This window comes from Plecotus auritus (assembly GCF_963455305.1).
Source record: "Plecotus auritus genome assembly, chromosome: 3".
In the NCBI taxonomy this organism is placed as follows: Eukaryota; Metazoa; Chordata; class Mammalia; order Chiroptera; family Vespertilionidae; genus Plecotus; species Plecotus auritus.
Genome location: NC_137772.1, coordinates 133786812 through 133814722, shown reverse-complemented (window position 1 = coordinate 133814722; position 27911 = coordinate 133786812). Strand labels below are relative to the sequence as shown.

At 44.6% G+C, this 27911-nt stretch overlaps 2 protein-coding genes across 11 annotated transcripts in view; one reads left to right on the top strand and one right to left on the bottom strand.

The window, feature by feature from the left end:
• RAD51AP1 (RAD51 associated protein 1) overlaps positions 1–13340 on the bottom strand; it is a 35802-nt gene extending 22462 nt beyond the window's left edge. For 3 of the 8 annotated variants that reach the window (XM_080660366.1, XM_080660368.1, XM_080660371.1), the window contains exons 1-3: positions 13126–13340; positions 8753–8802; positions 3236–3383 (exon numbers count right to left, since the gene is read on the bottom strand). In XM_080660366.1, coding sequence (XP_080516492.1) covers positions 3236–3383; positions 8753–8802; positions 13126–13142 — 215 coding nt within the window. In that variant the 5' untranslated portion in view covers positions 13143–13340. Of the gene's footprint in view, positions 1–3228; positions 3384–8752; positions 8803–13125 lie in introns of those variants that run through there. The other 5 variants (XM_080660369.1, XM_080660367.1, XM_080660372.1 and 2 more) reach the window with 3 other exon arrangements.
• Positions 13341–13385: 45 nt separating this feature from the next.
• The window catches only part of FERRY3 (FERRY endosomal RAB5 effector complex subunit 3), a 63366-nt gene continuing 48840 nt past the window's right edge, over positions 13386–27911 (top strand). Inside the window, exons 1-3 of one of the 3 annotated variants that reach the window (XM_080661357.1) lie at positions 13542–13681; positions 15167–15369; positions 17461–17606. In XM_080661357.1, coding sequence (XP_080517483.1) covers positions 15192–15369; positions 17461–17606 — 324 coding nt within the window. In that variant the 5' untranslated portion in view covers positions 13542–13681; positions 15167–15191. Of the gene's footprint in view, positions 13682–15166; positions 15370–17460; positions 17607–27911 lie in introns of all 3 variants that reach the window. The other 2 variants (XM_080661358.1, XM_080661356.1) reach the window with 2 other exon arrangements.

Sequence of the window (27911 nt, the reverse complement as noted above, 5' to 3'; positions counted from 1 at the left end):
ATTTAATTTGTTCTTCCCAATCTAGACTGTAACAAATATTTCACTAAGTACTTACAAGTACTGTGTATGAGGCACTGCACTAGATAGGATACAAAAGTACAGTAACACCTTGATATAACAGACTAATTCGGGTGAGGCGGTATCCATTAAAGCTGAAAGTTCATTATACAATGAAGTAGGTTTTCTGAATGGGTATGTTAAAAAATTGACAAATTAGCTTACCTGTTTTTACTTAAGTAGACGTGTTTGTGTAATTAAAATTAAGTATGTATGAAAAGTTTAATTTCACAGAAAAAAATTTTGTATGTTTACTGTAAGTTTAAATTTATACTGGATAGGTCTAGTAAATGTTTGCACTCACCAGTCACTGCGAATAAACAAATGTACACGGCTCGGGTGCGGCTCAGCACATAAGGAAACATCAGCCTGCACACATTAAAACTACTGCAAAGTCACACCCTGCGACAATAGAACCAGTTTCCTCGAGAAATACCATGTGATCACATGCTAATCATTCCCTGAACACTGTTTACAAGTGGTGACTCTTAGATTTAAATATATAGACTAAAGATGTACATATGTAGTATTTATTTATGTCGGTGAAATTACTACAGTTTTGTCCAACATATGGCCTATTCGCTAAAATTTGTTAAAAATAACAGTGAATTAATAACAAAAATTAACCTGTTATTTTAATTATGAGCAAATCTTGGCTAAAAGCATTTTAAAACTAACAAAGTGTTCATTTGCACATATGACATATACAGATCAGAAATTTTGTCTGTTAAATCTGAAGTTTGTTAAATCGAGGTCTGAAAAATCAAGGGTTTGCTGTACCATCAAGGAGTCTGCAATTAATGAGGGTGAGGAAATAAGACATACTTATAAATTATCCCACATAAGCAGATTATTATGTTTCCTATTCAAGATGGTGAAAAGTGCTATGATGTGTAAGAGGAAAAGAAATAAAAAACAGATAAGGAAAGATTGCATGAAGGAGGAAATAATGGAGTATATCTTGAAGAATTTATTTTTTTAAATAGCAACTTTATTGAGATGTAATTCATATAGCATAAAATTCATCCTTTTAAAGTGTAAAATTCAGCAGTTTTTAGTGTATTTACAGTTGTGAAACCATCATAACTTTTTTATCATCCCAAAAAAGAAACCCTGTATACATTAGTATCTACTCCCCATTTACCTCTACCCAGCATCTGGCAACCACTAATTTACTTTCTGTTCTTATGGACTTGTCTATTCTGCATACTTTTGTGTTAATGGAATCATAAAATATGTGGCCTTTTGTGCCTGGTTTATTTTCATCAGCATAATGTTTTCAAGGTTCATCCATGTATAGTATATATCACTACATTTTTGTTGTTGTTGTGAAATATAGTATTCCACTGTATGAATATATCACATTATCTTTTCATCAGTTGATAAACATTTGAATTGCTTCTATTTTTTGGCTATTCTGAATAATGCTGCTACATTCACGTACAGGTTTTTATTTCTCTTGGGTATGCCTAGGCTGGGTCATGTAGTAACTTTGTGTTTAACATTTTGAGAAACTGTTACTGTCTCTTCCAGTGTAGGTGTACCATTTTATATTCTCAGCAACAATGTATGAGAGTTTTAATTTCTCTGCATCCTCCTTAACACTTCTTATGGTCTGTCTTTTTTATTATGGCCATTCTAGTGGGTGTGAAGTATATTATCTCACTGTTGTTTTGATTTGCATTTCTCTGATGACTAAGGATGAGCATCTTTTCATATGCTTATTGGTCATTTCTGTATCTTTTTTGGAAAAATGTCCACTCAAATCTTTTGCCCACTTTTAAATTGTATTATTAGTCTTTTTATTGTTGAGTTGTAAGAGTTCTTTAAATATTCTGGATACAAGTCCCTCATCAATTATATGATTTTATCTCCCATTTGTGGGTTGTTTTTTCCACTATATTTAAAATGTAGTCCAAGAAGCTAAAAAATAGAAACAAAACAAAAATAAGAGAGAGAAAAAGGTAAAGAGAATGACATGGGCTACATTTCTCTTTGATAATTAACTTTTCTCATACTTGTAGCAATAAACCATCACATGCCCCGTTTTCCATGTGTTAATATCCTCTTCTGGCCTTCTACTCTTCATACAACATGTTTTGAGCCCCTCAGGACTTCCCTCACTCTCTCTTGGTACTAACTAATGGAATTCCAGAAATAATACAGAAACTGTAGGATTTTCTCACTGCTGAAAAAGTCTTAACAATATAAAAAGAAAATATCTTTTATCTGCTGAAAACTGTTATTAAATTTTATAAAACTGTCCTTACAAATATAATTTTTAATGAAGTAGTCTTGTAAGACTTGAGGGCTTCAGAGACAGGTACAAGGTCCTATAAAAGTAAGCTATAACCACCAAACTTTGTAAGTATGATTACCTTAATATTTAAATGGATATTTGCTTACATACTTGTGAATTACTTTTTAAAAAAATTTTTTTAAATCCTCACCTGAGGATATGCTTTATTGATTTTTAGAGAGAGAGAGAGAGAAACATTGATGTAAATGGGAAATATCAATTGGTTGCCTCCCTTATGTGCCCTGACCAGGGATGAAACCCACAAGCTAGGTATGTGCCCTCATGGGGAATTGGGAATTGAACCTGCAACCTTTTGGTGTATGGGGTGACATTTCAACCAAAATGAGTCACCGAGCCAGGGCTATGAATTTCTTTTTTAAGTCAGAAAGCGATTAACAGTGCAACCCTGTTCTCCTACAGGCACTAAATAAAATCATACCTATGACTCTGCTCAAGCTCTCATTTAAACCAAGAGTTTGAATCTGTTTCTCTCTCTTTTTTTTAATTTAAATTCTTTATTGTTTAAAGTATTACATGAGTCTCCCTTTTCCCCCATCAATCGCTTCCCAGCCACTCCCACCCCCCAGCACATGCCCTTACCCTCCTACTGTCTGTGTCCATTGGTTATGCTCATATGCACGCATACAAGTCCTTTGGTTGTTCTCTTACCCCCTCAGCCCCGCTCTTTCCCTCATAGGTTGGACAGTCTGTTTGATGCTTCTATGTCTGTGATTCTATTTTTGTTCATCAGTTTATGTTGTTCATTATATTCCACAAATGAGTGAGATCATGTGACATTTATCTTTCTCTGACTGGCTTATTTCATCTGTTTCTCTTTTAAATTAATGTCATGTATTTACTGCATGTCTTACCTCTCACCTTTTTTTAGGAGTTTTCTCTTGTAATGGGATGTCTTCCTTCTGGAGATTCTTCAATTTGGGTCTTGGTTTTACTAGTTTTAACTCGTTTGGTGTTCTGGATTTCTTATTTAAAGGTCCAGTTGCAGAAACAAAATCATCATCATCTACTATGTGTGAATTAAAAATAAAAGAATATATACAATCACTTTTTCTAAGTAAGAAATAAATAAAATTATTTTCTTAGCAGTTGAAATTCATTATCGTGCTTATTCAAGTTATAAGGTTAAGCAAATTATTTAATTTCCACAATTTAAAAAATATTATTGGCATATTATTTGTCTTTATTCTCACTCATGTTTAATTTTGTTTTGGTGAACTTTATTTATCAAAATGTCAATCTATCAAAAACCAATTCACTAAAAAGCTGGTATATCTCTGTTGCACTCAACATAAAACTGCTGCTGTAGCTTTTAAACTTACACATGACATATGCATGCATACTTTCAGGGTACATGTAGTCTTAATAATATACCTTAGTATTTATTAATATACTAGAAGCCCGGTGCATGAAATTCGTGCACGGGGGTGTGTGTCCCTCAGCCCAGCCTGCACCCTCTCCAATCTGGGACCCCTCGAGGGATATTCTACCGGGATCGGGCCTAAACGGGCAGTCGGACATCCCTCTCACAATCCAGGACTGCTGGCTCCCAAATGCTCGCCTGCCTGCCTTCCTGATTGCCCCTAACCACTTCTGCCTGTCAGCCTGATCACCCCCGAACCACTCCCTTGCCAGCCTGATTGCCCCTAACTGCCCTCCCCTACTGGCCTGGTCACCCCTAACTGCCCTCCCCTGCCAGCATGGTCACCCCTAACTGCCTTCCCCTGCAGGCCTGGTCTCTCCCAACTGCCCACCCCTGCTGACCCGGTCACCCCTAACTGCCTTACCCTGCCAGCCTCATCGCCCCTAACTGCTCTCCACTGCTGGTCTGATCCCCCTCCCCCAAATTCCCTCCCTGCAGGCCTGGGTCCCCCCATACTGCCCTCCCCTGCAGGCCTGGTCCCCTACAACTGCCCTCCCCTGCATGCCTGGTCACCCCCACCTGCTCTCCCCTGAAGGCCTGGTCCCCCCCAACTGCTCTCCCCTGCAGGCCTGGGTTTCCCCCAACTGCCCTTCCCTGCAGGCCCGGTCGCCCCCAACTTCCCTCCTCTGCTAACCTGGTCACACCTAACTGCCCTCCCCTGCAGGCTTGATCGCCCCCACTGCCCTCCCTTACAGGCCTGGTCCCTCCCAACTGCCCTCTCCTGCTGGCCATCTTGTGGAGGCCATCTTGTGTCCACATGGGGGCAGCCATCTTGTGTGTTGGAGTGTCGGCCAATTTGCATATTACTCTTTTATTAGATAGGATGCTGTATATATTATGCTTCCTCAGGCAGGAATATAATAACTTGTGATTTGCCCCCACACATACCCTATAATGTCTGGAACACAACCAGCAATTTATAAATATTTGGTGTGAGATAGGTGAGAGTGATAAAAAGCTACAAATTATCTATATACGAGGCCCGGTGCACAAATTTGTGCATGGGTGGGGTCCAGCTGGCCAGCCTGATGGGGGCCTATCGGGGCAGGGCCGGCCAGGGGGAGGGGCCACAGGCAGTTGGCCGGCCGGCCCCAACCCTGATTGGGGTGGAGGTAATTGGGGGTGGAGCCAGCCAGGGGGAGGGGCCATGGGAGGTTGGGGGCTGATCAGGGCCCCCATCGAGCTGATTGGTCACTGCAGTGTGAGTCATAGCGACCGGTTGTTCCGCCATTCTGGTCGCTTGGCTTTTATATATATACTAGAGGCCTGGTGCATGAAAATTCATGCACTGGAGGGGGAGTCCCCCAGCTCGGCCTGCCCTCTCTCACAGTCCAGGAGCCCTCAGGGGCGGCAGGCGACCCGGCAATCAGGGGAAGGCAACACCTCCATCACACCTCTGCTGCTGCCACTGCCTGCAGTGCAAGCCTTGGCCAGCCTTGGTTACCTGAGCCTTGGGCGGCCCTGGGCAACTGGGCAGCCGCCATTGGTGGCTTGCCTGCGCCTCAGGCCAGCCCTGGGCGGCTGGGGGGCTAAGGGGACTGGGGGACTACGGAGGCAGGCATGCGGAGTGGCCGGACATGCCCGGGGGCGGGCCCGGCTGTGCCGCGCACCTGCTGCCCTGGCGGGACTGAGGGGACTGGGCGCCACCATATTGTGGCTGTGGGTGCTGCCATCTTTGAGGGTGTGGCAGGCAATTAGCATATTCCCTCCTTATTGGCTGTGGGCGTGCCATCTTTGTGAGGGCATGATGGTTAATTAGCATATCCCCTCTTTATTGGATAGGATCCTATCTAATAAAAGTAATATGCAAATTAACCGTCACTTTGCAATAAAGATGGCGGCACCCACAGCCAATAAGGAGGGAATATGCAAATTGACATGACAAAGATCGAGGCGCTGGCCAGAGCCACAGAGCTGGCCGGAGAGCCGGTGGGAAGGGTTGGCATCCTGGGTCGCCCCAGTGATAGGAGCAGGATGGGGATGCTATATCCAGTCTGGGCACCACAGCGGGGCGCTGTGTGTGGATGGAGTGCCCAGCCCACATAGGGGTGCAGGCGGTGGGGAATGGGGAGCCCCTATTTGGGGAACGGACGTGCAAAGAGGAGAAGCGTGGCCGCACACAGCTCGCCTGCTTCCTCTGGAGGAATTCCATGGAGAGAGAGGCGGGGAACGGCAGGCTTCAACTGTGCCTGCCACCTGTGGGCGCTGCTGCTTTCACTCACTCATTCACGCACCACAGGCTCGCTCCTTCCAGGTAGCGGATTGGCAGCGCTGGTGGAGCGCGGACATCAGTTCCGGGTTAGAGGGCCGCTGCCTCCCACCCCAGGACAGGCGGGATGATTTGCATAGCAAACCAGGGTGACACCCCCTTAAAGGGCCTGATTCCCTGAAAACCAGACTCGCCCCAAAAGGATAAGCTCTTTGCTATTGTACTGATCCGTCACCTTAAGCATCATTCACACATTAGACACGTTAGAACGTTATAAAATAGATGTGTGTTTTTTTTAAACTTTATTTTCCAGATAAGGAGAGGTAGACTCAGGGTCTGAATCCAAAACTGTTTGGGTGGAAAACTTCTCTTCAGCTCTGAAAGCTGGGCGTGTGGTAGTGGACAACCATCCCAAAAATACTAGATGGTGAAAGAAGGAGCTGGAAATGAGACAAAATGGTATGTGTGCATCTTCAAAGGAAAGTGGATGCCACTCCAGTCTAGGCACTTTCTAGGAGACCTTGACAATTATCTGCAAGCTGCCATTCTGAAAGAAGCAAAGGCGAGGAAGGAGTACAGGTAATGCAGAATGGAAACTGTAGTTTGGGCAGGTCAAGGACTTCGACCTAGCAATATAATGCCATCAAAGTTGGGACGTTCTGGGATTCTCAGAACTTTGCAATTGATTTCTATTGTTTGCTTCAAGAAATTTCAAGCAAATGCCCTGAAATTTTATCTATACTAATAAAAGAGTAAGATGCAAATTGACTGTACCTTCGCGACACCCACCAGCCAATCAGGAGTATGCAAATTAACCCAACAAAGATGGTGGGTTAATTTGCATACGCAGGCGCCGAGTGGCTGGGGGCGTTCCACACTGCCCCAGCCTCTCTGGGCCTCTGGGCAGCATGGGAAGGCAGAAAAGCGGCCCTGGGCTGGAGCAAAGGCAGTGCCGGTAGCCAGGGGAAGGAAGGCCCATTCTTGCATGAATCTTCATGCATCGGGCCTCTAGTATATCTACAATAATAAAAGAGTAATATGCAATTAGATCAGACATCCTTCCGGACGAAGCCAGGGCTGCAAGGGGAGCCCCTCCCAGGTGCCAGAGGGAAGCCAGTGTTGGCAGTGGGGGAAGAAAGGCGTACTCTTGCATGATAGGTCTTCCCTGCCAGCCTGATACAGCTTTACATTTGAATGTGTATATTATCTACACTAATAAAAGCCGTAGGGGCGATCAGGCCAGCAGGGGAGGGCAGTTGGGGGCAATCAGACCAGCAAGGGAGCAGTTAGGCATCAATCAGGCTGGCAGGGGAACAGTTAGGGGCAATCAGGCTGGCAGGCAGAAGCAGTTAGGGGCAATCAGGCAGGCAGGCGAGTGGTTAGGTGTCAGCAGTCCCAGATTGTGAGAAGCATGTCCAACTGCCAGTTTAGGCCTGATCACGCAGGGATCCACCGAGGGGTCCCATATTGGAGAGGGTGCAGACCAGGCTGAGGGACACCCCCCGCCCATGCACGAATTTCATGCACCAGGCCTCTAGTATACATATAAAATGCTAATATACAAAGAATCCCCTCAGGAGTTTGACTGGGAGACCGATCGCTCACTATAACGTGCACTGACCACCAGAGGGCGGTGCGGAACAAAGAAAGGCCCTGGCCGGCAGCCGGCAGCCAGGGAAGGGAGGCACCAGCAGGCAGCTGGGGAAGAGAGGCCCCGGCCAGCAGCTGAAAGGCCCTAATCAGCCCTGATCGCCTGCCAGGCCTAAGGACCCTACCCGTGCATGAATTTCATGCACCGGGCCTCTAGTATTCTATATTATTTTCTCCTAAGTCTTAGACACACTTAAGGCTATACCCAAGACTAAAAAAAACTAACAAATCCCAAAATAAAGATTCCTTCAAACCTCAGAGTTACTAAGTATTTGATTCACAAAAATTTCTTATGGTCTGAGAAGTACAAAACCTGCTTCAAAGTATAATGTAGTCTAACCCCATATTTATCAAACACTTTTTATTAATTAAATTTATTGGGATGACACTGGTTCGCAAAATCATACAGGTTTTAAATGTACAGCTCAATAAAACATAATCTGCACAATGCATTGTGTGCCCATTGCCCCAGTCTCTTCCCATCCCCATTTCCCCCCACCTTACCCACTTACACCTAGCTCCCACCTCTCTTCCCCTCTGCTTATCACCACACTGTTCACTGTGGTCTGTGTCTGTGTTTTGACTAAAATTCCCTTAATAGGAGAGATAAGTAAATAGGGCATAGCTTAAGCCTAACCTTTCTTCAAGGTCTTGTTTTATTATACAATTAATGGGAATTTCCCACCATATTCTGTAACACATTTGTGTCTCAAAAAAAAAAAAAAAAAAAAAAGCAGTGTCTCAAAAAACAAAACAAAAGCAAAGGCAGTCTCTCCTCCAAAGTGAGGAGTCAAACCTCACTTTGATAAACAGGGACTTGCAGTAGTTTTGACCTAAAGAACTACCTTACCTGGCCCTCCCATTTATCACTTACCTACATAATTCTCATCAATGTAATTATCAGCATAATTATCCCAAATGCATAGAAAATTACGTTTCCAGACCTACCTCGTATGCAATTGGGTAATATACATACACTAGTGTGTGTGTGTGTGTATGTATGTGTGTGTGTATATATATATATATATATATATACACACATTTCTGAGGAAATAAATTTCCAAAAACTTTAAACAAAGTAAGAATCTCTACATACCATCGCTTTCGGAGTTCTCAAACTGTGAGTAATTGACTGGCTTCTTATTCCTATAACCAACACAGAGATTTTTCATTTACACAAATGTAAAAAAAATAATTTCCTTCCTCTAGGCACTAAATGAAATGGTCCTCTGCCAAATTCCCAAGGGTGAATGACCTAGTATGTCAGTTGCTCTTTTAAGTAAAAACAGTTTTCTATGAAAAAGAGACTAGTTCAGCTCACAACTCAACCTTACAAGTGGTTTTCCTTAAGACAATTGTAGAAGTGTTCTGTGCGTGCTTCTAATTTCCTTATACAGAATATTAAAATGAAGAGTATTCTTGTTACTCTCCTACTCTTTGGAATTAAAGAATTTGAGAGCTGAATATAGAAATTCTGAGATTGAATAATAGTAAAATAAATAAAAAACACTTAAAAAATATGCTCAGCCTGACTGGTGTGGTGCAGTGGTTGGGCTTAGACCTATGAACCAGGAGGTTGCAGTTAGATTCCCTGTCAGGGCACATGCCCAGGTTGCAGGCTCGATCCCCAGTGTGGGGCGTGCAGGAGGCAGCCAATCAATGATTCTCTCTCATCATTGATGTTTCTATCTCTTTCTCCCTCTCCCTTCCTCTCTGAAATCAATAAGAATATATTTTTAAAAAGTATGCTCAATGGTTGAACTTCCTATATATATAAAAGCTTAAGTGACTGGTTGACTATTCGACCAGTGCTATGACATGCACTGACCACCAGGGGGCAGACGTTCAACACAGGAGCTGCCCCCTGGTGGTCAGTGGGCTCCCACAGTGGAAGCACTGCTACATTGGTGAGTGCCACTGCAGTGGTGTGAGCCTCTCCCGATCGGGACTAACTGGGCACAAGCCCACGGCAGGTGCAGCTGGGCCAGGATAAGCGAGAGTGGCGTGGCGCCAGACCCGGGCTTGGGCTCCTCCCTGGCCACCTGCTGCGGCCTGATCCCCACAGCCACGCTGAGGAGCCCCACCGATGCACAAATCCGTGCACCGGGCCTCTAGTAATAATTCTTACTGATTCATCAAACACTCTCTTAAGTGAAACTGGCATTTTCTATTTTTTATTTATTTTTTACTCTGAATGTGTAGCAGTAAGGAATACAATGACTACTCCCACAGTTTGGTGCCATTGCCTTGATTTGTGCTAAGGCACCAGCCCTTTGACCACCATTGCAGTGCAAATGACAGAGCAATTAAAAACAGCAAGTGCCCTGACCGGCTTGGCCAGCCATGGGCAAACTACGGCCCGCGGACTGGATCCGGCCTGTTCGGCTGTTCTATCCGGCCCGCGGAGCTGAAAGAGCGGAGGGTTCTCTTGCTCTCCCCTCCGCTTCTTTACTTTGAATTTATATTAGTTCACACAAACACTCCATCCATGCTTTTGTTCCGGCCCTCTGGTCCAGTTTAAGAACCCATTGTGGCCCTTGAGTCAAAAAGTTTGCCCACCCCTGGGCTTGGCTCAGTGGATGGAGCGTCGGCGTGCAGACTGAAGGGTCCCAGGTTCGATTCTGGTCAAGGGCATGTACCTTGGTTGCGGGCACATACCCAATGGGGAGTGTGCAGGAGGCAGCTGATCAATGTTTCTTTCTCATCGATGTTTCTAACTCTCTATCCCTTTCCCTTCCTCTTTGTAAAAAATCAATAAAATATATTAAAAAAATAAAATAAAAACAGCAAGTAATGGCTTAGTATTATTATGAAAATATTTTTAACCTCATAGACCTCCTGAGAACGTCTCAGGGACGTGGAGGAGTCCACAAATCTTTGCTACTTGGATGTTAAACTTAACATGTTGAAAACAGTACTTTCTAAAAATATATATATTTCTATTGATTTCAGAGAGGAAGGAGGAGAGATAGAAACATCCTATCTAATAAACAGGGAATATGCTAATTGATCACTCCATCACAAAGATGGCTGCACCCACAGCTGAGGCCAAGTTCCCATAAGGAGCCTTAATGAGCAATCAGCAGGGACCTGAGGCTATGCCCCACCCCACCCCCACTTGGCGGGGTTTGACAGGGGACCTCAAGATGCGCTTCAAACCTGGTGCTGGGCTAGGGGACCTCAGGCTGCTCCCCCCGCCCCAGCACCAGGCCGGGGGACCTCAGGCTGCGCCCCCCACCTGGTGGGGCTTGACAGGGGACTTCAGGCCACACCCCCCACCCGGTGGGGCTTGACGAGGGACCTCAAGGTGCGCTTCCCGTCCTGGTGCTGGGCTAGGGGACCTCAGGCTGCTTCCCCTGCCCCAGCGCCAGGCCATGGGACCTCAGGCTGCGCTCCCACCAGGTGGGGCTTGACAGGGGACCTCAGGCCGCACCTCCCACCCAGCACCAGGCCAGGGGACCTGAGGCTGTGCCCCCCTGCCTGGCAGGGCTTGACAGGGGACCTCAGGCTGTGCTCCCCACCCAGTGGGGCTTGACGGGGGACCTCAAGGTGCACCCCCAGTGCTGGGTCAGGGGAACTCAGGCCATGTCCCCCACCCCCGCCAGTGGAGCTTGACGGGGGACCTGAGGCTGTGCCCCCCTGCCAGTGGGGCTTGACGGGCGACCTGAGGCTGTGCCCCCTCCCGGTGCCAGGCCGGGGGACCTGAGGCTGTGCCCCCCCCACTTGGCGGGGCTTGACGGGGGACCTCAAGGCATGGCCCCCCACCCCATCTGGGGGACCTCAGGCCACGCCCCCCGTCCTGGCGCTGGGCCAGGGGACCTGAGGCTAAGCCCCCTGCCCGGTAGGGCTTGATAAGGGTGGGACTGGCCGGGTCTGGATCTAAGCCAATAGTGAGGGGGCGGCCGGGTCTGGGTCTCACGCAATTTTGAGGTACATGTGGGTGAGCGGGGACTTGACTCTGGGTCCCCCTTTTAATGTGCATGAATTTCATGCACTGGGCCACTAGTCAATAATGAGAGAGAATCATTAATTGGATGCCTCCTGCACACACTGGGGATCGAACTCACAACCCGGGCATAAACGCCAACTGGGAATTGAACTGTGACCTCCTGGTTCATAGGTCAATGCTCAACCACTGAGCCACGCTGGCCAGGCCAAAACAGAACTCCTGAGCCCCACACTTCCTGACCCTGTTCCTTTTCTTAGTCTTCCCCACCTCACTAGTACAAAGATATTCAGTAGTTCAGACCAAAAATATTGTAAAATCATCCATGATTCTTTTTCCCTTACCTCCACATCAAGTTCCTCAGCAAGTTTTGGCAACAGTACCTCCAAAATACATCCCAAATTCATCTGTCCCATTTCATGTCCACGGATAATAACACCCTAATCCAAACCAGTATTCAATGCTATAATAGCCTCCTAACTGGTTTTTCTGCTCCCCTTCTGGTTACCTGGTCTCCCATTCATTCTCCACCAGTCAACTATATAGAGCCAAAATTAGATTTCTCTCCCCTATTTAAAAATATTGACTTCCCATTGCACTTAAAATAAAATCCAAACTCCTTTCTAAAGCCTACAAGGCCTACCTGCTCTGGTCCCTACCTATTTCTCTGACCTAATCCCCCACAATTCTCCCCACTGCTTGCTAATGCTACTGCTTTAGTGGCCTTCTTTCTGTCCCTCACACACTGTCAAGCTCAGGGCCTTGGCTCTGTTCCCTGGTTTGCCCCAGATTTTCATCGGCTACATCCTTCTTGTAGTCCTTCCTCAGTTCTTGTACTATCTCCTCAGAGAGGCACAGCCTAATTACCCTATTGAAATCAAGGCTTTCCTCCTCACTCCTTCTCACATTTCCATGTTTGGCCCCCTAACCTCACCCCTTGACTAGACTGTAACCTCCTGCACCTAGTACAGTAATGCATAGAAGTAAATATATTCCATAACTTTACTTAATGAATGGCTGACCCTAGCTCTCAACTGTTAAGTAGAGGAATAGTTTCAAATACTATAAGGGAAAGCACAGAGGATCTGGAGCCAGGTGGCTGAGGTGTGAGGGTTATCCTGCCACTCTCTAGCTTTGTGACTTGGGTTAATTGGCTTTTACACCTAGTTTAAATCGATAAAACAGGGATACCAAAGAACTATAGTGATGAACAAATGAAATAACACATAAGTAGGAGCTCGGTGAGATGCAAAGCGCTGATCCAATGTTACCACAACAAGGTCTTATTTGAATGGGGTGGGTAAAAGAAAGGGCAGCAGCTACGAAGGGAAGGGAGGCAAGAAGACAGAAACTGAGAGGGTACTTCTGAGGAAGGGAGGGGGGGGAATCTCAGGGGAGGATGGGAGTTTCCAGTAACTGTCAATCCCACCCACCATCGCTACCTCCGTTCTACTGGGCCCTCGGGTCTACAGCATCTTCCTGCTCTTTCTCCCCATCCCCGCCGGACGTCCTGAACTCCTCACCTCACAGGCCGCACCATGGCTCCCTTCCAGGCTGGATATTTGCAGCTATCAAGTTCTTGTAGGCAGCAGAGGCGGTTTCAATTCCCGCCCAAATCCTGACCCGAGCTCTCCGCCCCCGCCCCGCCACCAGTCCTCCAATGAGCCCCGGCCATCCTTGCGCAAGCGCACGCGTCCAGAGCATAGTGCTCACTCCCTTCTCAAGCCGGTGCCCTTCCGTTTCCGGTCCACCGGAGCCGAGTTTGTACTTTGCCGCTACGCTTTCGCCACGAAGGTGGCTTTTGCGCGGACTCTGAAATACACCATAGCAGTAGAAATACACCTTCTCACAGGTTTTGAATGATTACATTAGTACATGGTGGAACAAGGGGCCACTTAGATCGGGGAATTTTCTACGGGGTGGCAGGTAAGGAAAAGGTGGCGGGCGAATCGGCTGAAGCGGATTTGCTGGCGGATTTGCAATCAGTAGGTCAGCTGACGTTCCCTGTGCCGTGGCTTCTTGACAGGTCCCTGAGTGCGGACCCTTCGGACTTCGGAACTTGGGGAGCTGAGTCCAGAGGTAAGAGCAGGGATGCCCCTTCAGAATGAACCCCCCCCCAATAGAGCTACTATCCCCCCTCGGTCGGCTGGAGCTGCGAGGCCCCGCAGTCTGCCCTCAGAATCTCCGCTGTTGATGGAATGAGTTCGATCCTGTCCTCCCCTTCCCATCCCATTTTTGCACGGGAATCCTTTGCTTATTTCACCCCGACGTTATTTAAAAAAAAAAAAAAAGTGGGGAGAGGGAACTAAATAATAATTTGTCGAAACAAGTCTAAATGTTGAACCGATTGAAACTAAAGCTAATGGTTATTATTTACCAAAAATATTTAGCCAAGGAAAGGAGCAGAACGAGTGTTCTAGGTAAAGGAAAAGCATTCAGAAAGATTGGGAAAAGCATTCAGCAAATTTGTGTCTTTGGGAAGAGGGGTTCAGGTGCAGGTGCTGGTGCGGAAAAAGCCTGGAGATAAAAGCAGAGGCATTGTATACTGGGTTGACACCCCCCCCCCCCCACACACACACCGCGTGCACGAATTTCATGCACCTGGGCCAATAGAATGTTATACAAGTGTTTTAAGCAGGTGAATAACAAGGTATCTGCTTGTTGGAAATATTACTGTGATTTGTGTCGTATTCTATTTTGTCCCAGAGTAGTGTAAGAACTGATTTGATGAGGAAAAGCCTAGAGACTGTAAGTCGAGGAAGGAGGCTGACAAATCTTTACAGGATATTGATTCTTACCCTGTTTTACTAGATTTTCTTCTTTTTGAACAGCATCCATTTTGCCTTGTGGGATATTTTATACTTTCTATTTCCTGTGTATCTTCTTCCCACATGAAAATCTTTCCAACACCTACCCCCAATCTGATCTCATACAACATCTAATCTCCAAGATCACTTCTTCGTCCCTGATCTGTTTCTTCGATTTTTAAAAAATATTTTTATTGATTTTGGAGAGGGAGATATCAAAACATCAATTATGAGAGAGAATAATTGATTGGTTGCCTCCTGCAAGCCCCACACCGAGGATGGGGCCTGCAACCTGGGCATGTGCCTTTACCAGGAATCTAACTGTGACCTCGTGGTTCATAGGTCGATGCTCCACCACTGAACCAAGCTGGCTATGCTGTTTCTTTGATTTTGTATTCACCAACTGTTCCATAAATTCTATTATCCCACCTGTGCATCTCTTCCTCAGACTCCTCTCTGCTCTTTTCTCCCTGTTCTTTTTTTGTTCTTAAGAATCCTGCTTAGAAATGCAAAGTTCTCTATGGGCATATTTTTCCTTAAATAACGCTTAAAAGAAACTGTCCTCATTTTAAAAGATGCACTTCATTTTCACCACAAAGATGAAAACACAAGGATGAAAGTAGGAAAAACTAGAATAAGTGGCTTTGAGTCACACAAATAAAATCTCTAAGTAGTGGAATATTTTCTTGGAAGTGGTAGAGCAATAATGTGGTATATCATGTTTTTATGGACTTCTAAAGTGCTGCTTTTTTGTTAGTTCTGTAGATATCCTGCCAAAGAAGATGAAGAAAAACAGAGAAAGATTCTGCAACCGAGAGAGGGAATTTGTGTATAAATTCAAAATAGGAAGTCAGTGCTTAGAACTGAGGGTGCCCCTCCAATTTCCTGTTCAAGAGAATGCCAGTTACTTACATGGACGCCTGATGCTGCTGCACAGCTTGCCATGCTTTATAGAAAAAGGTGAGGACTGATTTTTTAATACTACTTTATTGTTTATCTAGAGTCTCTGACATTAAAAGTTTCATATTAGAAAGCATAAAACTAAGAAACATTGGAAAGAACCATAAAATATAAACTGTTTAACTGCTTTTAAGAATAAAAAGATTCCCCAGACCTTTGTTTTATTTAGTGATTTTTCCTATAACTCTTGTAGTTGTTGAGAAGGCAGGTTAGTATAAAAATTAAATCATATAATGAAAAATTAGTTACAAAGTCTGGAATAGAACTTTTAACCTCTTAACTTAGTTGGATGGATTCATAAGGCATTTCAGCTGTCAGTTATTATATTATAGAATTATATTGCTAAATGCATTGCCCCTTTAATGATCTGGTTCTCAGTTCCTGAGATGTCATGGAAGAGAAGGAATATAAATCGTTGAATAATTTTTGCTTATCTAAATTAATTCCATAAAGTCATCTATATTAAACCATTTAAAAAGCCTATGTCCTACCTCACAGATGAAGAAAAAAATTTAATTGAGAATTTGTTGGATCATAGAAAGTTAGAGTTAGGGAACCTAGAAACTTTCACTGTACATCTTAAGGAAATCTGCAAATAAAAAGGTTAAAATATTTGCCTAAGGCAATGGTTCTCAAAAGTTGTTCCATGATCAGGAGCAGTAGCATCGCCTGGAAACTTGTTAGAATTGCACATTCTTGAGCCCCATCCCATTCTTGCTGAATCAGAAACTCGGGGTAGCATGCAGCAAGCTACTTCAGTAAGCCCTCCAGGGGATTCTAATGCATGCCCCTGGTCTAAAGTACCGTGATGGACAGAGCCCACACCAAAACACAGGCATACTGACTTCTATCCCAGTGCTCTTTCCATTATATTGGTTTTTAAGTACTATCTCTAAAATTGGATTTATACAGCATCTGAATTACATCAGTTTTAATACACTAATTATTCAATTTCTTTAAATTCAAAGAATGTAACAATACATATATAGGAAACGTTTTCATTTAAATACAGTAACCTTCAAACCCTTGAAATCTGTAGAAGTTTTTCTGTATGTGATTTTACCAACTCAGTTTCAAACTAAAACATCAAGCTTAAGAAATTAACATTTAAAATTAGTATCAAGGCTATACATGAGTCAAGAATTTTGACCATTGTCCATGCAGTAACCTGTAATAGTAAAGAAAAATGGTTGTGCAAAGACCTTGTATCTATATATGCATAACCCAAGGACACAGACAGTGGGGTGGTGAGGGCCTGAGGGGAGGGTTTGAGGGGACCGATGGGGGAAAAAATGGGACATATGTAATATTTTCAACAATAAAGATTTTTTTTTTTAAAGAAAAATGGTTGTGAAGCAGATAAATGATCCCCTAAGCTTATTTTATTTTATTTAGATACTAGTGGCCCGGTGCATGAAATTCATGCACGGGATGAGGGGTGGGGTCCATCAGCCTGGCCTGCACCCTCTCCAGTGTGGGATCCCTCTCACAATCCAGAATCACTGGCTCCTAAGTGCTCACCTGCCTGCCTGATGCCCCTAACTGCTCCCCTGCCGGCCTGATGGCCCTAACTGCTCTGCCCTCCTGGCCTGATCCCCCTAACTGCCTAAGCGCTCTCCTCTGCTGGCCTGATCTTCCTAACTGCTCTCCCCTCCTTGTCTGGTCCCCCTAACTGCCTATCTGCTCTCCCCTCCTGGCCTAAAGCCCTTAAATGCCTATGCGCTCTCCCTTCCTCTGCACCCCGGTGCAGGAGTGCTGAGAGTTCTCTGCCAAGGCCCTGCCCCCATCCTGTTGCCCCTCTCTGGGCCGGGCAGTGCCATGGGCCTGCGCACTTCCGCTGGAGGGGGCTGCCCCATGCGGCAGCCTCATGTCCCAGGGGCGCAAGTCCCCGCCCATGTCCCCACCCACCAGCTCCTGTGTGCACGTAGCCTGGTTGTGACTGTGACACCATTAGGACCAATTAGCATATTACCTCTTCATTATATAGATTGTACTTGATAAAATAAAATTTGACATTGGAATGCTTAGGTAAAATGTTTCCTATTTTTGTCTGGATTTTGCTGATGATAGCATTTTTTGACCCTGTTATAGACTTAAAAGAAGCTTTGAGCCGGTTTATAGAAGGAGAATCCCTCAGAGATTATGATAGAGAGGCTGAAGCATCGCTGGAAGCTGTGAAATCAGGTGAAGTAGATTTACATCATCTGGCAAGTACATGGGCCAAAGCTTATGCTGAGGTAAGAAAATAGATCAGATTGTAAATTTCAAGGATATTCTGGATTTTGATGAGGATTTTTAAATTGCTAAGATAATACTGAAACAGATGTAGAATCCTATTTTCTCAATTACAAAATTTATTCCATAACATGTAACATCTATATATTTAAAAGGCTAATATGCTAAGTGTCTGACCGGTCTCTATGACGCACACTGACCACCAGGGGGAAGGTGCTCAGTCCAGGAGCTGCCATGACGCGCACTGGCCATTTACAGAGAAATGGCTCTACGGACCTGGCGCCCACAAAGCAACACTCTGCTTCTCCCAAGTGGGACATGGGCCCCGCCACCACCCCAGAGCGATAGCCCACCAAATAACAGCCAGTGCTGACAAGACCCCATGGCACAAAATGCCGTCCGCAGCCCAGCCCAGAAACCGTCGCTGTGGTGCACTGGGTAATGACGTCTCATAGCAACTCCCGGCTTCCTCTCCCTAGTGACAAATAGCCTCCTTGCAGTTTCTTCAGCCCAAGAACATCACTTGCTTTATAGCCAGGTGCAAACATTTCATACTCTAACCAAATGTCTGTGAAGCATTTTCCCATGCCTCATCTCATTTGATTTTCACAGAAGTCCTGGAGTAGGTAGATAGGAAACTCTGTGGAATCCTATTTTCTTTTCATTAGCTGGAAAATGGAGATTTAGAAAGTTTAGAAACTTGACCCGACTGAAAAGAAGTAAGAAATGGTGGACCTTGAAAATGACTTCAGGTTTTCTCACTGCACAGAATATAGTCAAATACTGCTGTGGTTAAATATTTTACCCTTTGTTCTCCCTGTGTAATCTATAATAATAATCTGCTTCGTGTTGATATTTACTGCTGTGTTGCTGACAATTACCTGAAAGAGAAGTTGGGGTGCTTCACTAGGCGGGAAAAAGTTTAGCTAAATCAGAAAGCAGGTCTACAATAATTAAGCAAATTTATTCTATATCTATAAAAGGCTAAGTTGACTCATGCATGTTTGATACATATAAAGCTCTCGCTGGCACCAATTGCACATGTGTGTTTAGATCTGTCATTGTAAATCATGAATTTGGTTGACACTTCTATTATAGAGAAAGGGCGAATAGCTATATTAAAATATTTCTTCTAATTAATTTCCTTTCAATGTGCACGAATTCGTGCCCCGGGCCACTAGTATGTTAATACTTGACTGTTTCCTTCCTATATGAAGATAAGTACCTAAGACTCAATACTTTATGTAATGCATTTATAAAATGAAAAACTACTTTGTATCTCTAACCAGCATAGTGTTGCCAGAATTAGTAATTAATAATGCAGGGCACTAGTTAAATTAGAATTTCAGATAAGCAGTTAATAATACTATCTAATAAAGAGGGAATATGCAAATTGACTGTTACACCGTAACAAGATGGCTGCGCCCACAGCGGAGGCAGGGATTCTGTAACACAAGATGGCTGCGCCTACAGCAGAGGCGGGTATCCCAAACACAAGATGACTGTGCCCACAGCGGAGGCCGAGTTCCCCCTTAACGAGCAATCAGCAGGGACCTGAGGCTGCGTGGTGCTGGGCCAGGACAGGGCACCTGAGGCTGCGCTCCCCGCCTGGTGGGGCTTGACAGGGGACCTCAGGCCGCACCCCTGCCCCGGTGACAGGTTGGGGGACCTCAGGTTGTGCCCTCTGCCCCGGCGCCAGATTGGGGGACCTCAGGCCGCAACCCCCGCCGGGCGGAGCTTAATGGGGGACCTCAGGCTGTGCCCCCAGCCCGGCAGGGCTTAACAGGGGACCTCAGGCTGCATCCCCCGCCAGGCGGAGCTAGACGGGGGACCTCAGGCTGCACCCCTCGCCATGCAGGGCTTAACAGGGTACCTCAGGCCATGCCCCCTGCCCTGGCGCCAGGCTGGGGGACCTCAGGCCACACCTCCTGCCTGGCAGGGTTTAACGGGACCTCAGGCCAAGTCCCCCGCCCACGGGGCTTCACAGGGGATCTCAAGGCGCGCTCCCCACCCCAGCCTGGACTGGGAGACCTCAGGTTGCGCACCCCGGCACCGGGCCAGGGGATCTGAAGCTGCACCCCCCGCCTCGTGGGGCTTGACAGTGGATCTCAGGCCACGCCCCCTGGCCTGGGCCAGGGGCCCTCAAGGCACACCCCCTGGCTCTGGCCCGGCACCAGACCAGATGACCTGAGGCTGTGCCCCCCACCTGGCAGGGCTTGACGGGGGGTGGGGCCTGCTGGGTCTGGATCTAGCCCAATGGGGGTGGGGCCAGCTGGGTCTGGGTCTCGCGTGATTTCGAGGCACATGTGGGTGGGTGGGGACTTGACACTGGTTCCCTTGGTGCGCCCCAGACTCTGACAGGAGGAAGATTTTCATATACATTTTACTAATTTTCTTTAATCTCTGATACTTCTATTACAGAGAAAGGGCAAATAGCAATATTAAAATATTTCCTCTAATTAATTCCCTTTTAATGTGCACAAATTCCATGCACTGGGTCACTAGTTTTAGTATAAGTATATCCCACATATTCTGTGGAACATAATTACAGTAAAAAATTATTTGATGTTTATCTGAAATTCTAATTTAACTGGATGACCTGTATTTTAACTGGCAACCTTAAACTAGCAGTAGTAGCTTATTTTCATCTGGTTTACTTTTGTTCTCTTACTTACCTTCTAACTGTTTTTAGGTAGCTACATAACATCATCATTTTTCCATTTAAATAATATATCTTATTTCATAAAGTCTGACATGCCATTGATCATAATTCATACCATTATTATATTTACAACTAAGAACACTTCTATTTTTAAACTATGATAGAATGCCAAGATGCCATCAAATATAAAATATATACTGATTTTTGAGAGTTGAATAATAAAAAATATGTATCTTAGAATTGATGAAATACAGTATATTCAGAATCTCTTATATGCCAGGTATAAAATAGTGAGCAAGACAGACAAAAGTGAAATTTACATTTTAGTTAGAGAGCCAGATACAGGGATATGTAAATAAATAAATTTAATAATTGCAAGCTATAGCGAATGAATTACATTCCACTTTAACTCAGTCTATGAGAATTTGAAAGAAATCAATTTTATGGGGTCATATTTGTTATTCTAAGCAGTTTGCTCTGTGCCCAGTAAGGTTTCCTAGTTTACATAAAAGATGACACTATGCTCATACATGATTTTAAATACTAAAAACATAATTATTTTGTTAAAAAACATATATCTGTGATAATTACAATGTAAAGAATTATAATCTTTTTGCTGATAAAAAGAAATAAAGCTATAAGATGTATTAAAAGAATAATTTCACTTAATTTATTCAACCAATATTTTTATATCTCTAAAATGGGTTGGGTGTAGAGCTGAGGATAAGTCTTTGCCCTCAGGAAGCATACAGTCTAGTAGGAAGATACAAAGAAATCCACAGACTGTTGTAACACTGTGCAGTCAGTGGGATCAGTGTGAGATCATGTAGAGAAGTTGGGGGAAGAAGGAGCGGCCAAGAAAGAATTACTGAGGAAAGCAGTTTCTTCTCTAGGAGTGTTCTTATTTTGATATAAAATCTGGAAGCAGAACCTCTCCTCTCCCTGATTTTATGTAACCAAAGAGAGAACTTCCTGAATACTAGGTCAATAAATGCTTATTTATCTTTTTTTTTTAATATATATTTTTTATTGATTCAGAGAAGAAGGGAGATGGAGAGAGAGATAGAAACATCAGTGATGAGAGAGAATCATTGACCAGCTGCCTCCTGAGCCTGCAGCCCGGGCATGTGCCCTTGACTGGAATCGAACCAGAGACCCTTCAGTCCGCAGGCCAACACTCCATCCACTGAGCCACACCAGCTAGGGCTGTTTATCCTATTATAAAAAACTAGAGGCCTGATGTACAAAATTCGTGTAAGAGTAGGCCTTCCTTCCCCTGGCAGCCGGCATCGGCTTCCCTCTGGCACCAGGGACCTGGGCTTCCCTTACAGGGGAGGCCCTGCCCATCCGCCGTAGCCTGCCAATATGTTGCAGCCGCAGCGGCTTGCCTCAGCCCTCACAGCGCCAGCTTCGTCTGGAAGGTTGTCTGGAAGGACGTCTGGTCTAATTAGCATATTATGCTTTTATTATTATAGATAATTACCATGTTTACAAAATTTATGGTTTTACTTATTTTTTTGTGCTTTAGCCATTCTAAAAATAGGAGTTTGACTATCTTTCAGATTAATGATCCTAATAATAGTAACAAAAATAGTAATACCAATGTACAAAATAATAACACTTTATACTTATTAATTTATTTAATCACAAGATACAGATTAACAGTGAATTAAAATCATCAGTATTAATTGAAGCAAGTACTCTGTTCTACCCTATGTAAAATTAGTAGATACATAGCACTTTTTGTTTCATAGAGTTCAGATTTTTATCAATGCCAGGATTCTAGAACTATAGTAGCTTATTCATCTTTAAAGAATTAAGGAAAGAAAAAGCAAAGACGCTATTTCTAACAGTAAAAAAGGAAATATTGACAGTCAGAAAAATAACAGAGAAGACCCAAATATTGCTATAGACCAGTGGTCGGCAAACCGCGGCTTGCGAGCCACATGCGGCTCTTTGGCCCCTTGAGTGTGGCTCTTCCACAAAATACAACGGCCTGGGCAAGTCTATTTTGAAAAAGTGGCGTTAGAAGAAGTTTAAGTTTAAAAAATTTGGCTCTCAAAAGAAATTTCAATCGTTGTACTGTTGATATTTGGCTCTGTTGACTAATGAGTTTGCCAACCACTGCTATAGACATATTGCTATAGACATACCCACTGAATATATCTGGACTCTCACTGGCAAGGAAAATTATAAAAGCCAAGCAGCTCAATACAAGCTCAAGAAAGATGGGAATCAGTGACCAAAAGGAAGGAATTAAAAAGGAAAGGAAACTCTGTAATAGATTGCAAAGGGGCTGGCAGAGATTAGAAGATGCAGCATTATGGAGATTAGAAGAATGATAGTATGACTAACAGCAGACTCTGATGGTGCAGGCAGGACAGGGTAGTAGAAGAGACAGAGGAGTGCTAAAGCATCTCTGCAACATGAGTAAACAGTCTTTCAGTAACCCTGAGACAAATAATAAGAGCTTTAATAAAGAAGTAAATTAACAGAATGTTTATAGGAATACCAGTCACCTAGGGTTATAAGGGAATGAGCTCTATTTTCTACAAATGGATTTACTAGATATTTCAGATGTAGCATACTTAAATTATGAAACTTTTACCTTAACCACCTTTTGATGAAAATATTTTTTAAATGTATTACACATTTCCCTGCTTTCTTAAGCATGGTATATCAAATTCAGTTATAACTTCTTGTTGACCCCGGGTCATCATTATAAATGTAAGTGATTATATCTTTATATGGTACAGTGAGGCACTATTATCGAGGGTGGCCTGTCTGTCCCATCACTGCAGAGATGTGCTGAATATACTGCTATTATATAAGGAATTTTCATTGTAGAGGTTCACTGTCTTTGATATACAGAGCTGGGCTTTAATGGATGTACTTTATGGTATAAGGAGGTTCTGATGGTTTACTAGAGTGTGTGTGACTGTTCATTCCTCCTTTGTAGAGTAAGTCTGTTTTCTTCTGTATTTCCTTTTTTGTCTATTGCCAGAGGATCTATTGCTTGCCTTCTTTTTCTGCTTCTAGTTCCTAAAAATGTAATCATACTGTTTCTTCTATTATATTAGATTTCTTTTTTAAATAATGAGAAGTAAACTTGGATAGGTAAAGAAAGGCAAACAGAAGAACCACTGACAAAATTGTGAAGTTGTCTATTTTTTTTTGGGGGGGGGTAATGCCCTATCTTCTACTTCAGTGCTGTTTTCTTTGTATTCATTCATTCAGCAAATGGGTATTAAGCATCTGTTATATACTATCTAATAAAAGAGTAATATGCAAATTGACTGTACCTCCACTACACCCACAAGCCACGCCCACCAGCAATCAGGAGCAAGTATGCAAATTAACCCAACCAAGATGGCTGCAGCCACAGAGAGAGCAGGAGGCTTGGGTTTCCCCGGCAATGGAGGAAGCCAAGCTTTCTGCCTGCCCTGGCCTGCCTTGGCCTCCGCTTAAGGCTACAAAGTTTCAATTATAGAAGATAAATAAATCCCAACAAAAATGGCGGCAGCCACGGAGCTGGAGAGAGCAGGAGGCTTGAGTTGTCCCTGGCGATGGAGGAAGCCAAATTTCCACAGCCCTGGCCTGCCTTGGCCTCTGCTTAAGGCAACAAAGTTTCAATTATAGAAGATAAATAAATCCCAGATACCAGGGCCTCTGCTTGGGTTGCCAGGGGGCGTGGCCGGCCTGCAAACCACCACAGGCCCCTCACCCAGGCCACCCCACGCCCCAAGGGAACCCCCATCCTGATCCGGGACACCCTTCAGGGCAAACCAGCCGGCCCCCACCCATGCACCAGGCCTCTATCCTATCTAATAAAAGAATAATATGCAAATTGACCATCACTCCAACACACAAGATGGCTGCCCCATGTGGTCAAAGATGGCTGCCCCCATGTGGACACAAGATGGCCTCCACAAGATGGCCAGAAGGGGAGGGCAGTTGAGAGGGACCAGGCCTTCAAGGAAGAGCTGTTGTGGGCGATCAGGCCAGTAGGGGTGGGCTGTTGGGAGGGACCAGGCCTGCAAGGAAGGGCAGTTGCGGGTGATCAAGCCTGCAGGGGAGGGCAGTTAGGGGTGACCAGGCCAGCAGAGGAGGGAAGTTGGGGGCAACCTGGCTTGCAGGAAGGGCAGTTAGGGGGACCCAGGCCTGCAGGGGAGAGCAGTTGTGGGGGGACCAGGCCTGCAGGGGAGGGCAGTTAGAGGTGACCATGCCTGCAGGGGAGGGCAGTTAGGCATCAATCAGGCTGGCAGGGGAGTGGTTAGGAGGTGATCAGGCTGGCAGGCAGAAGCGGTTAGGGGCAATCAGGAAGGCAGGCAGTCGAGCATTTGGGAGCCAGCAGTCCTGGATTGTGAGAGGGATACTAGATTGCAGAGGGTGCAGGCTGGGCTGAGGGACACCCCCCAACACACCCCGTGCACAAATTTCATGTATCCGGCCTCTTGTAACATATATAAAGGCCTGAAGGTGAGAGAGCCCATGGCACATTAGAAGAATTGAAAGAAGTTCGGAATGGCTAGGAAAGTCTTGCAAGCCATCTTGAATTTTGTCTTTATTCTGAAGGTATTGGGCAGCTTTGAAGGAGTTTAACAGAGGAGTGAGATCATATTTACATTTCAGAAAGATCAGTGTATTAGTGTGAAGAATATCTTGGAAAGAAAAATTTGGAGTAAGTTCGAAGACTTATAGTTATAGGGAAGAGATGATGAAATCTTAATCTAGAAGTGGTAGTGGAGATAAAAAGAAGATAACAAATGATTTTTTTTCATATATTTATTTATTCAACTAATACTGTATGTGGGACCTGTCCCACACCTCTGTGATATATCAACAGAAGAGATTTGGTCTTTATTTTCATGTACTGATAATGAAGAAGAAAGTAAACAAACAAGCACATGACTAATTTATATTTGTAAACCTATTATAAGGAAACTAGAGGCCCGGTGCATGAATTCATGCACGGGTGGGGTCCAGCTGGCCCGCCCTGATCAGGCCAGGCTGGCCATGGGGAGGGGAAGTGAAAGGTTGGCGGGCCGGCCCCACCCCCTGGTTGAACTCCGGTTGAATTCCCAGTCAAGGGGACAATTTTCATATTACCCTTTTATTATCCTATATAATAAAAGGGTAATATGCAAATTGACACTAATGGCGGAACGACTGGGAATGACCGGTCACTATGACATGCACTGACCATCAGGGGGCAGACGCTCAATGCAGGAGCTGCCCCATGGTGGTCAGTGCACTTCCACAGGGGGAGTGCTGCTCAGCCAGAAGCCGGCTCATGGCTGGCCAGTGGAGCAGCGGTGGCAGGAGCTTCTCCCACCTCCACGGCAGTGCTAAGCATGTCCAACTAATGGCTTAGGCCCACTCCTTTAGTCAGACATCCCCCAACGGCTCCCGGGCTGCTGGAGGGATGTCTGACTGCCAGCTTAGGGAGAGTGGGCCTAAGCCATCAGTCAGACATCCCCTGAGGGGTCCCAGACTGCGAGAGGGCACAAGCTGGGCTGAGGGACCCTTCCCCCCGAATGCATGAATTTTTGTGCACTGGGCCTCTAGTATAGGATAAATAGGGTGCCAACATAGAGAACTATGAAGGGGGAGAGGTGGGAAGTGAGAATCTAATTGATATGGGTTAGAGCAGCAATCGCCAACCTTTTGGACCTCATGGACCACCAGTGATCCACGAACCACCGGTTGGCGACTGCTGCTCCAAAGGTTTCCTTAAACCAGCGGTCGCCAACCTGTCAGACCTTGCAGACCACCGGTGGTCCATGGACCACCAGTTGACAACCGCTGGGTTAGAGAACTCTTCTCTAAGGAGGTACCATTTAAGGTGAAATTTAAAAGATAAAAGATCTCTTGGCCCAGATTTCTGGTTTGGACTACTGGATAAATGGTGTAATGGTGGTTCCATTCATTTGAGGAGAGGCAAGTGTTGGCATAAAAGTATGGCTTCAGTTTTTTTGTGTGTTTTTTACAAAATGTTTTATTGTGTTTTGTTTTTTAGAGAGAGAGGAAGGGAGAAGGATAGAGCAATAGAAACATCAATGAGAGAGAAACATCATTCATCGGCTGCCTTCTGCACATCCTCTGCTGGGCATCGAGCCTGCAACCTAGGCCTGTGCCCTGACCAGGAATCAAACCAGTGACCTCTTGGTTCAAGGGTTGACACTCAGCGACTGAGCCACACCAGCTGGGTGATGGCTTCAGTTTTACACCTATTAAATGTGAAGTGCCTATAAGACATCCAAATGAAGATGTCTCATAAGCACCTAGCAATATAGACCTGGCACTTAGGAAAGATGATGAACTGGAGACTTAGGTGTGGACGTCATTCATTTGTAGATGAATTTTAGAATGAATGAAATTGTGCAGGGTGATTATGTAAAATGAAAAGATTAGATGTCTGAATAGAATCCTGACAAAACCCTATATTTTAATTGTGTTTTGACTTATATCTCTTACTTGTGGATATCCCCCTGGAAATGTCTACTTTATTCTCTATTATAGCTCTGATATCTAGCACAATGCCTGCAATTAATAGCGCTTTGGTATGTGTTGGATAGATGAGATAAATGGATGGCAAAATTATGGATGAGTGAATATACAAATAAATGAAGAGACTCTTTCCTAGCCATTTTGAACTTCTTTTGATTCTAGAGTAAGAAGAACTTTGCAAAGGAAAGAGGAACTGGCCAAAGATGTAGAAAGAAGGTAAAAGATTATGGTTTCACAAAAGTTAAGGAAAAAGAGGCACCAAGAAAGAGAGAATAGTCAACAGTGTCAAATACTGTAGAGTAGGTCAAGTTAGAAAAAGACTCAATCATATCCATGGGGTTTACCAAGTAATCTTATCTGTGGCAAGATCAGTTCCAATGGATTGGTGGGGGCAGAAATTAAGATTTCAGTGACTTCAAGAATGTGTGGGAGTATGGAAGTAGAGAAATGAGTATAGATAACTCAAGAAGTTTGGCTATATAGAGAAGAAGGATGAGGCACTTTCAAAATGGGATCTCAGGGTCAGAGGTTTATTTGTTTTAAGATGGTAGAGATGAAGATTAGAAGGGATAGAATTCAGAACTCAAGTAGAGAATTAGTCTTTCCTGGAGGAGGGGTGTTTCTTTCATTATAGCAGAAAGAAAGAAGAAAAGGATGGATATATATTAAGAAAACGTAACTACTTTCGTAGTAGGCGTTGAAGATTTTTTTTTTTTTAACTGCTTCTACTTTATCAGGAACTAGTAGAGACAGGCCACGTCTTTGGATGAGGTTGGGGATTGATGAGATAGTTGGATGTTTGAAGAGAAAATTAACCAGAGAAAAAGAGGATTGCCAGGCATTGTTGAAAGGAAAGGTTAGAGTCAGTCTGCCACCATAAACTTAAAAGTTTTTGTAGTTTTTCTGCTGCACAAGCATGTCAAACTTGCAGCCGGCGGGCCACATGCCTCTACAACCTGACGGTAAGGTTTAAAGTTTTGTTAGGTGGGCAAGAGATAGAATATCAGTCAAGGGAGTTGAGGATTTTGGCAAGACAGTGGTTAAATGCTGGACCATGTAATGTAAACTACATAGGGAAGAAAGGGACGCTAGGTATGAGCTAATGGCTGATATGAAGAACCAGTTGCCTGGGCAT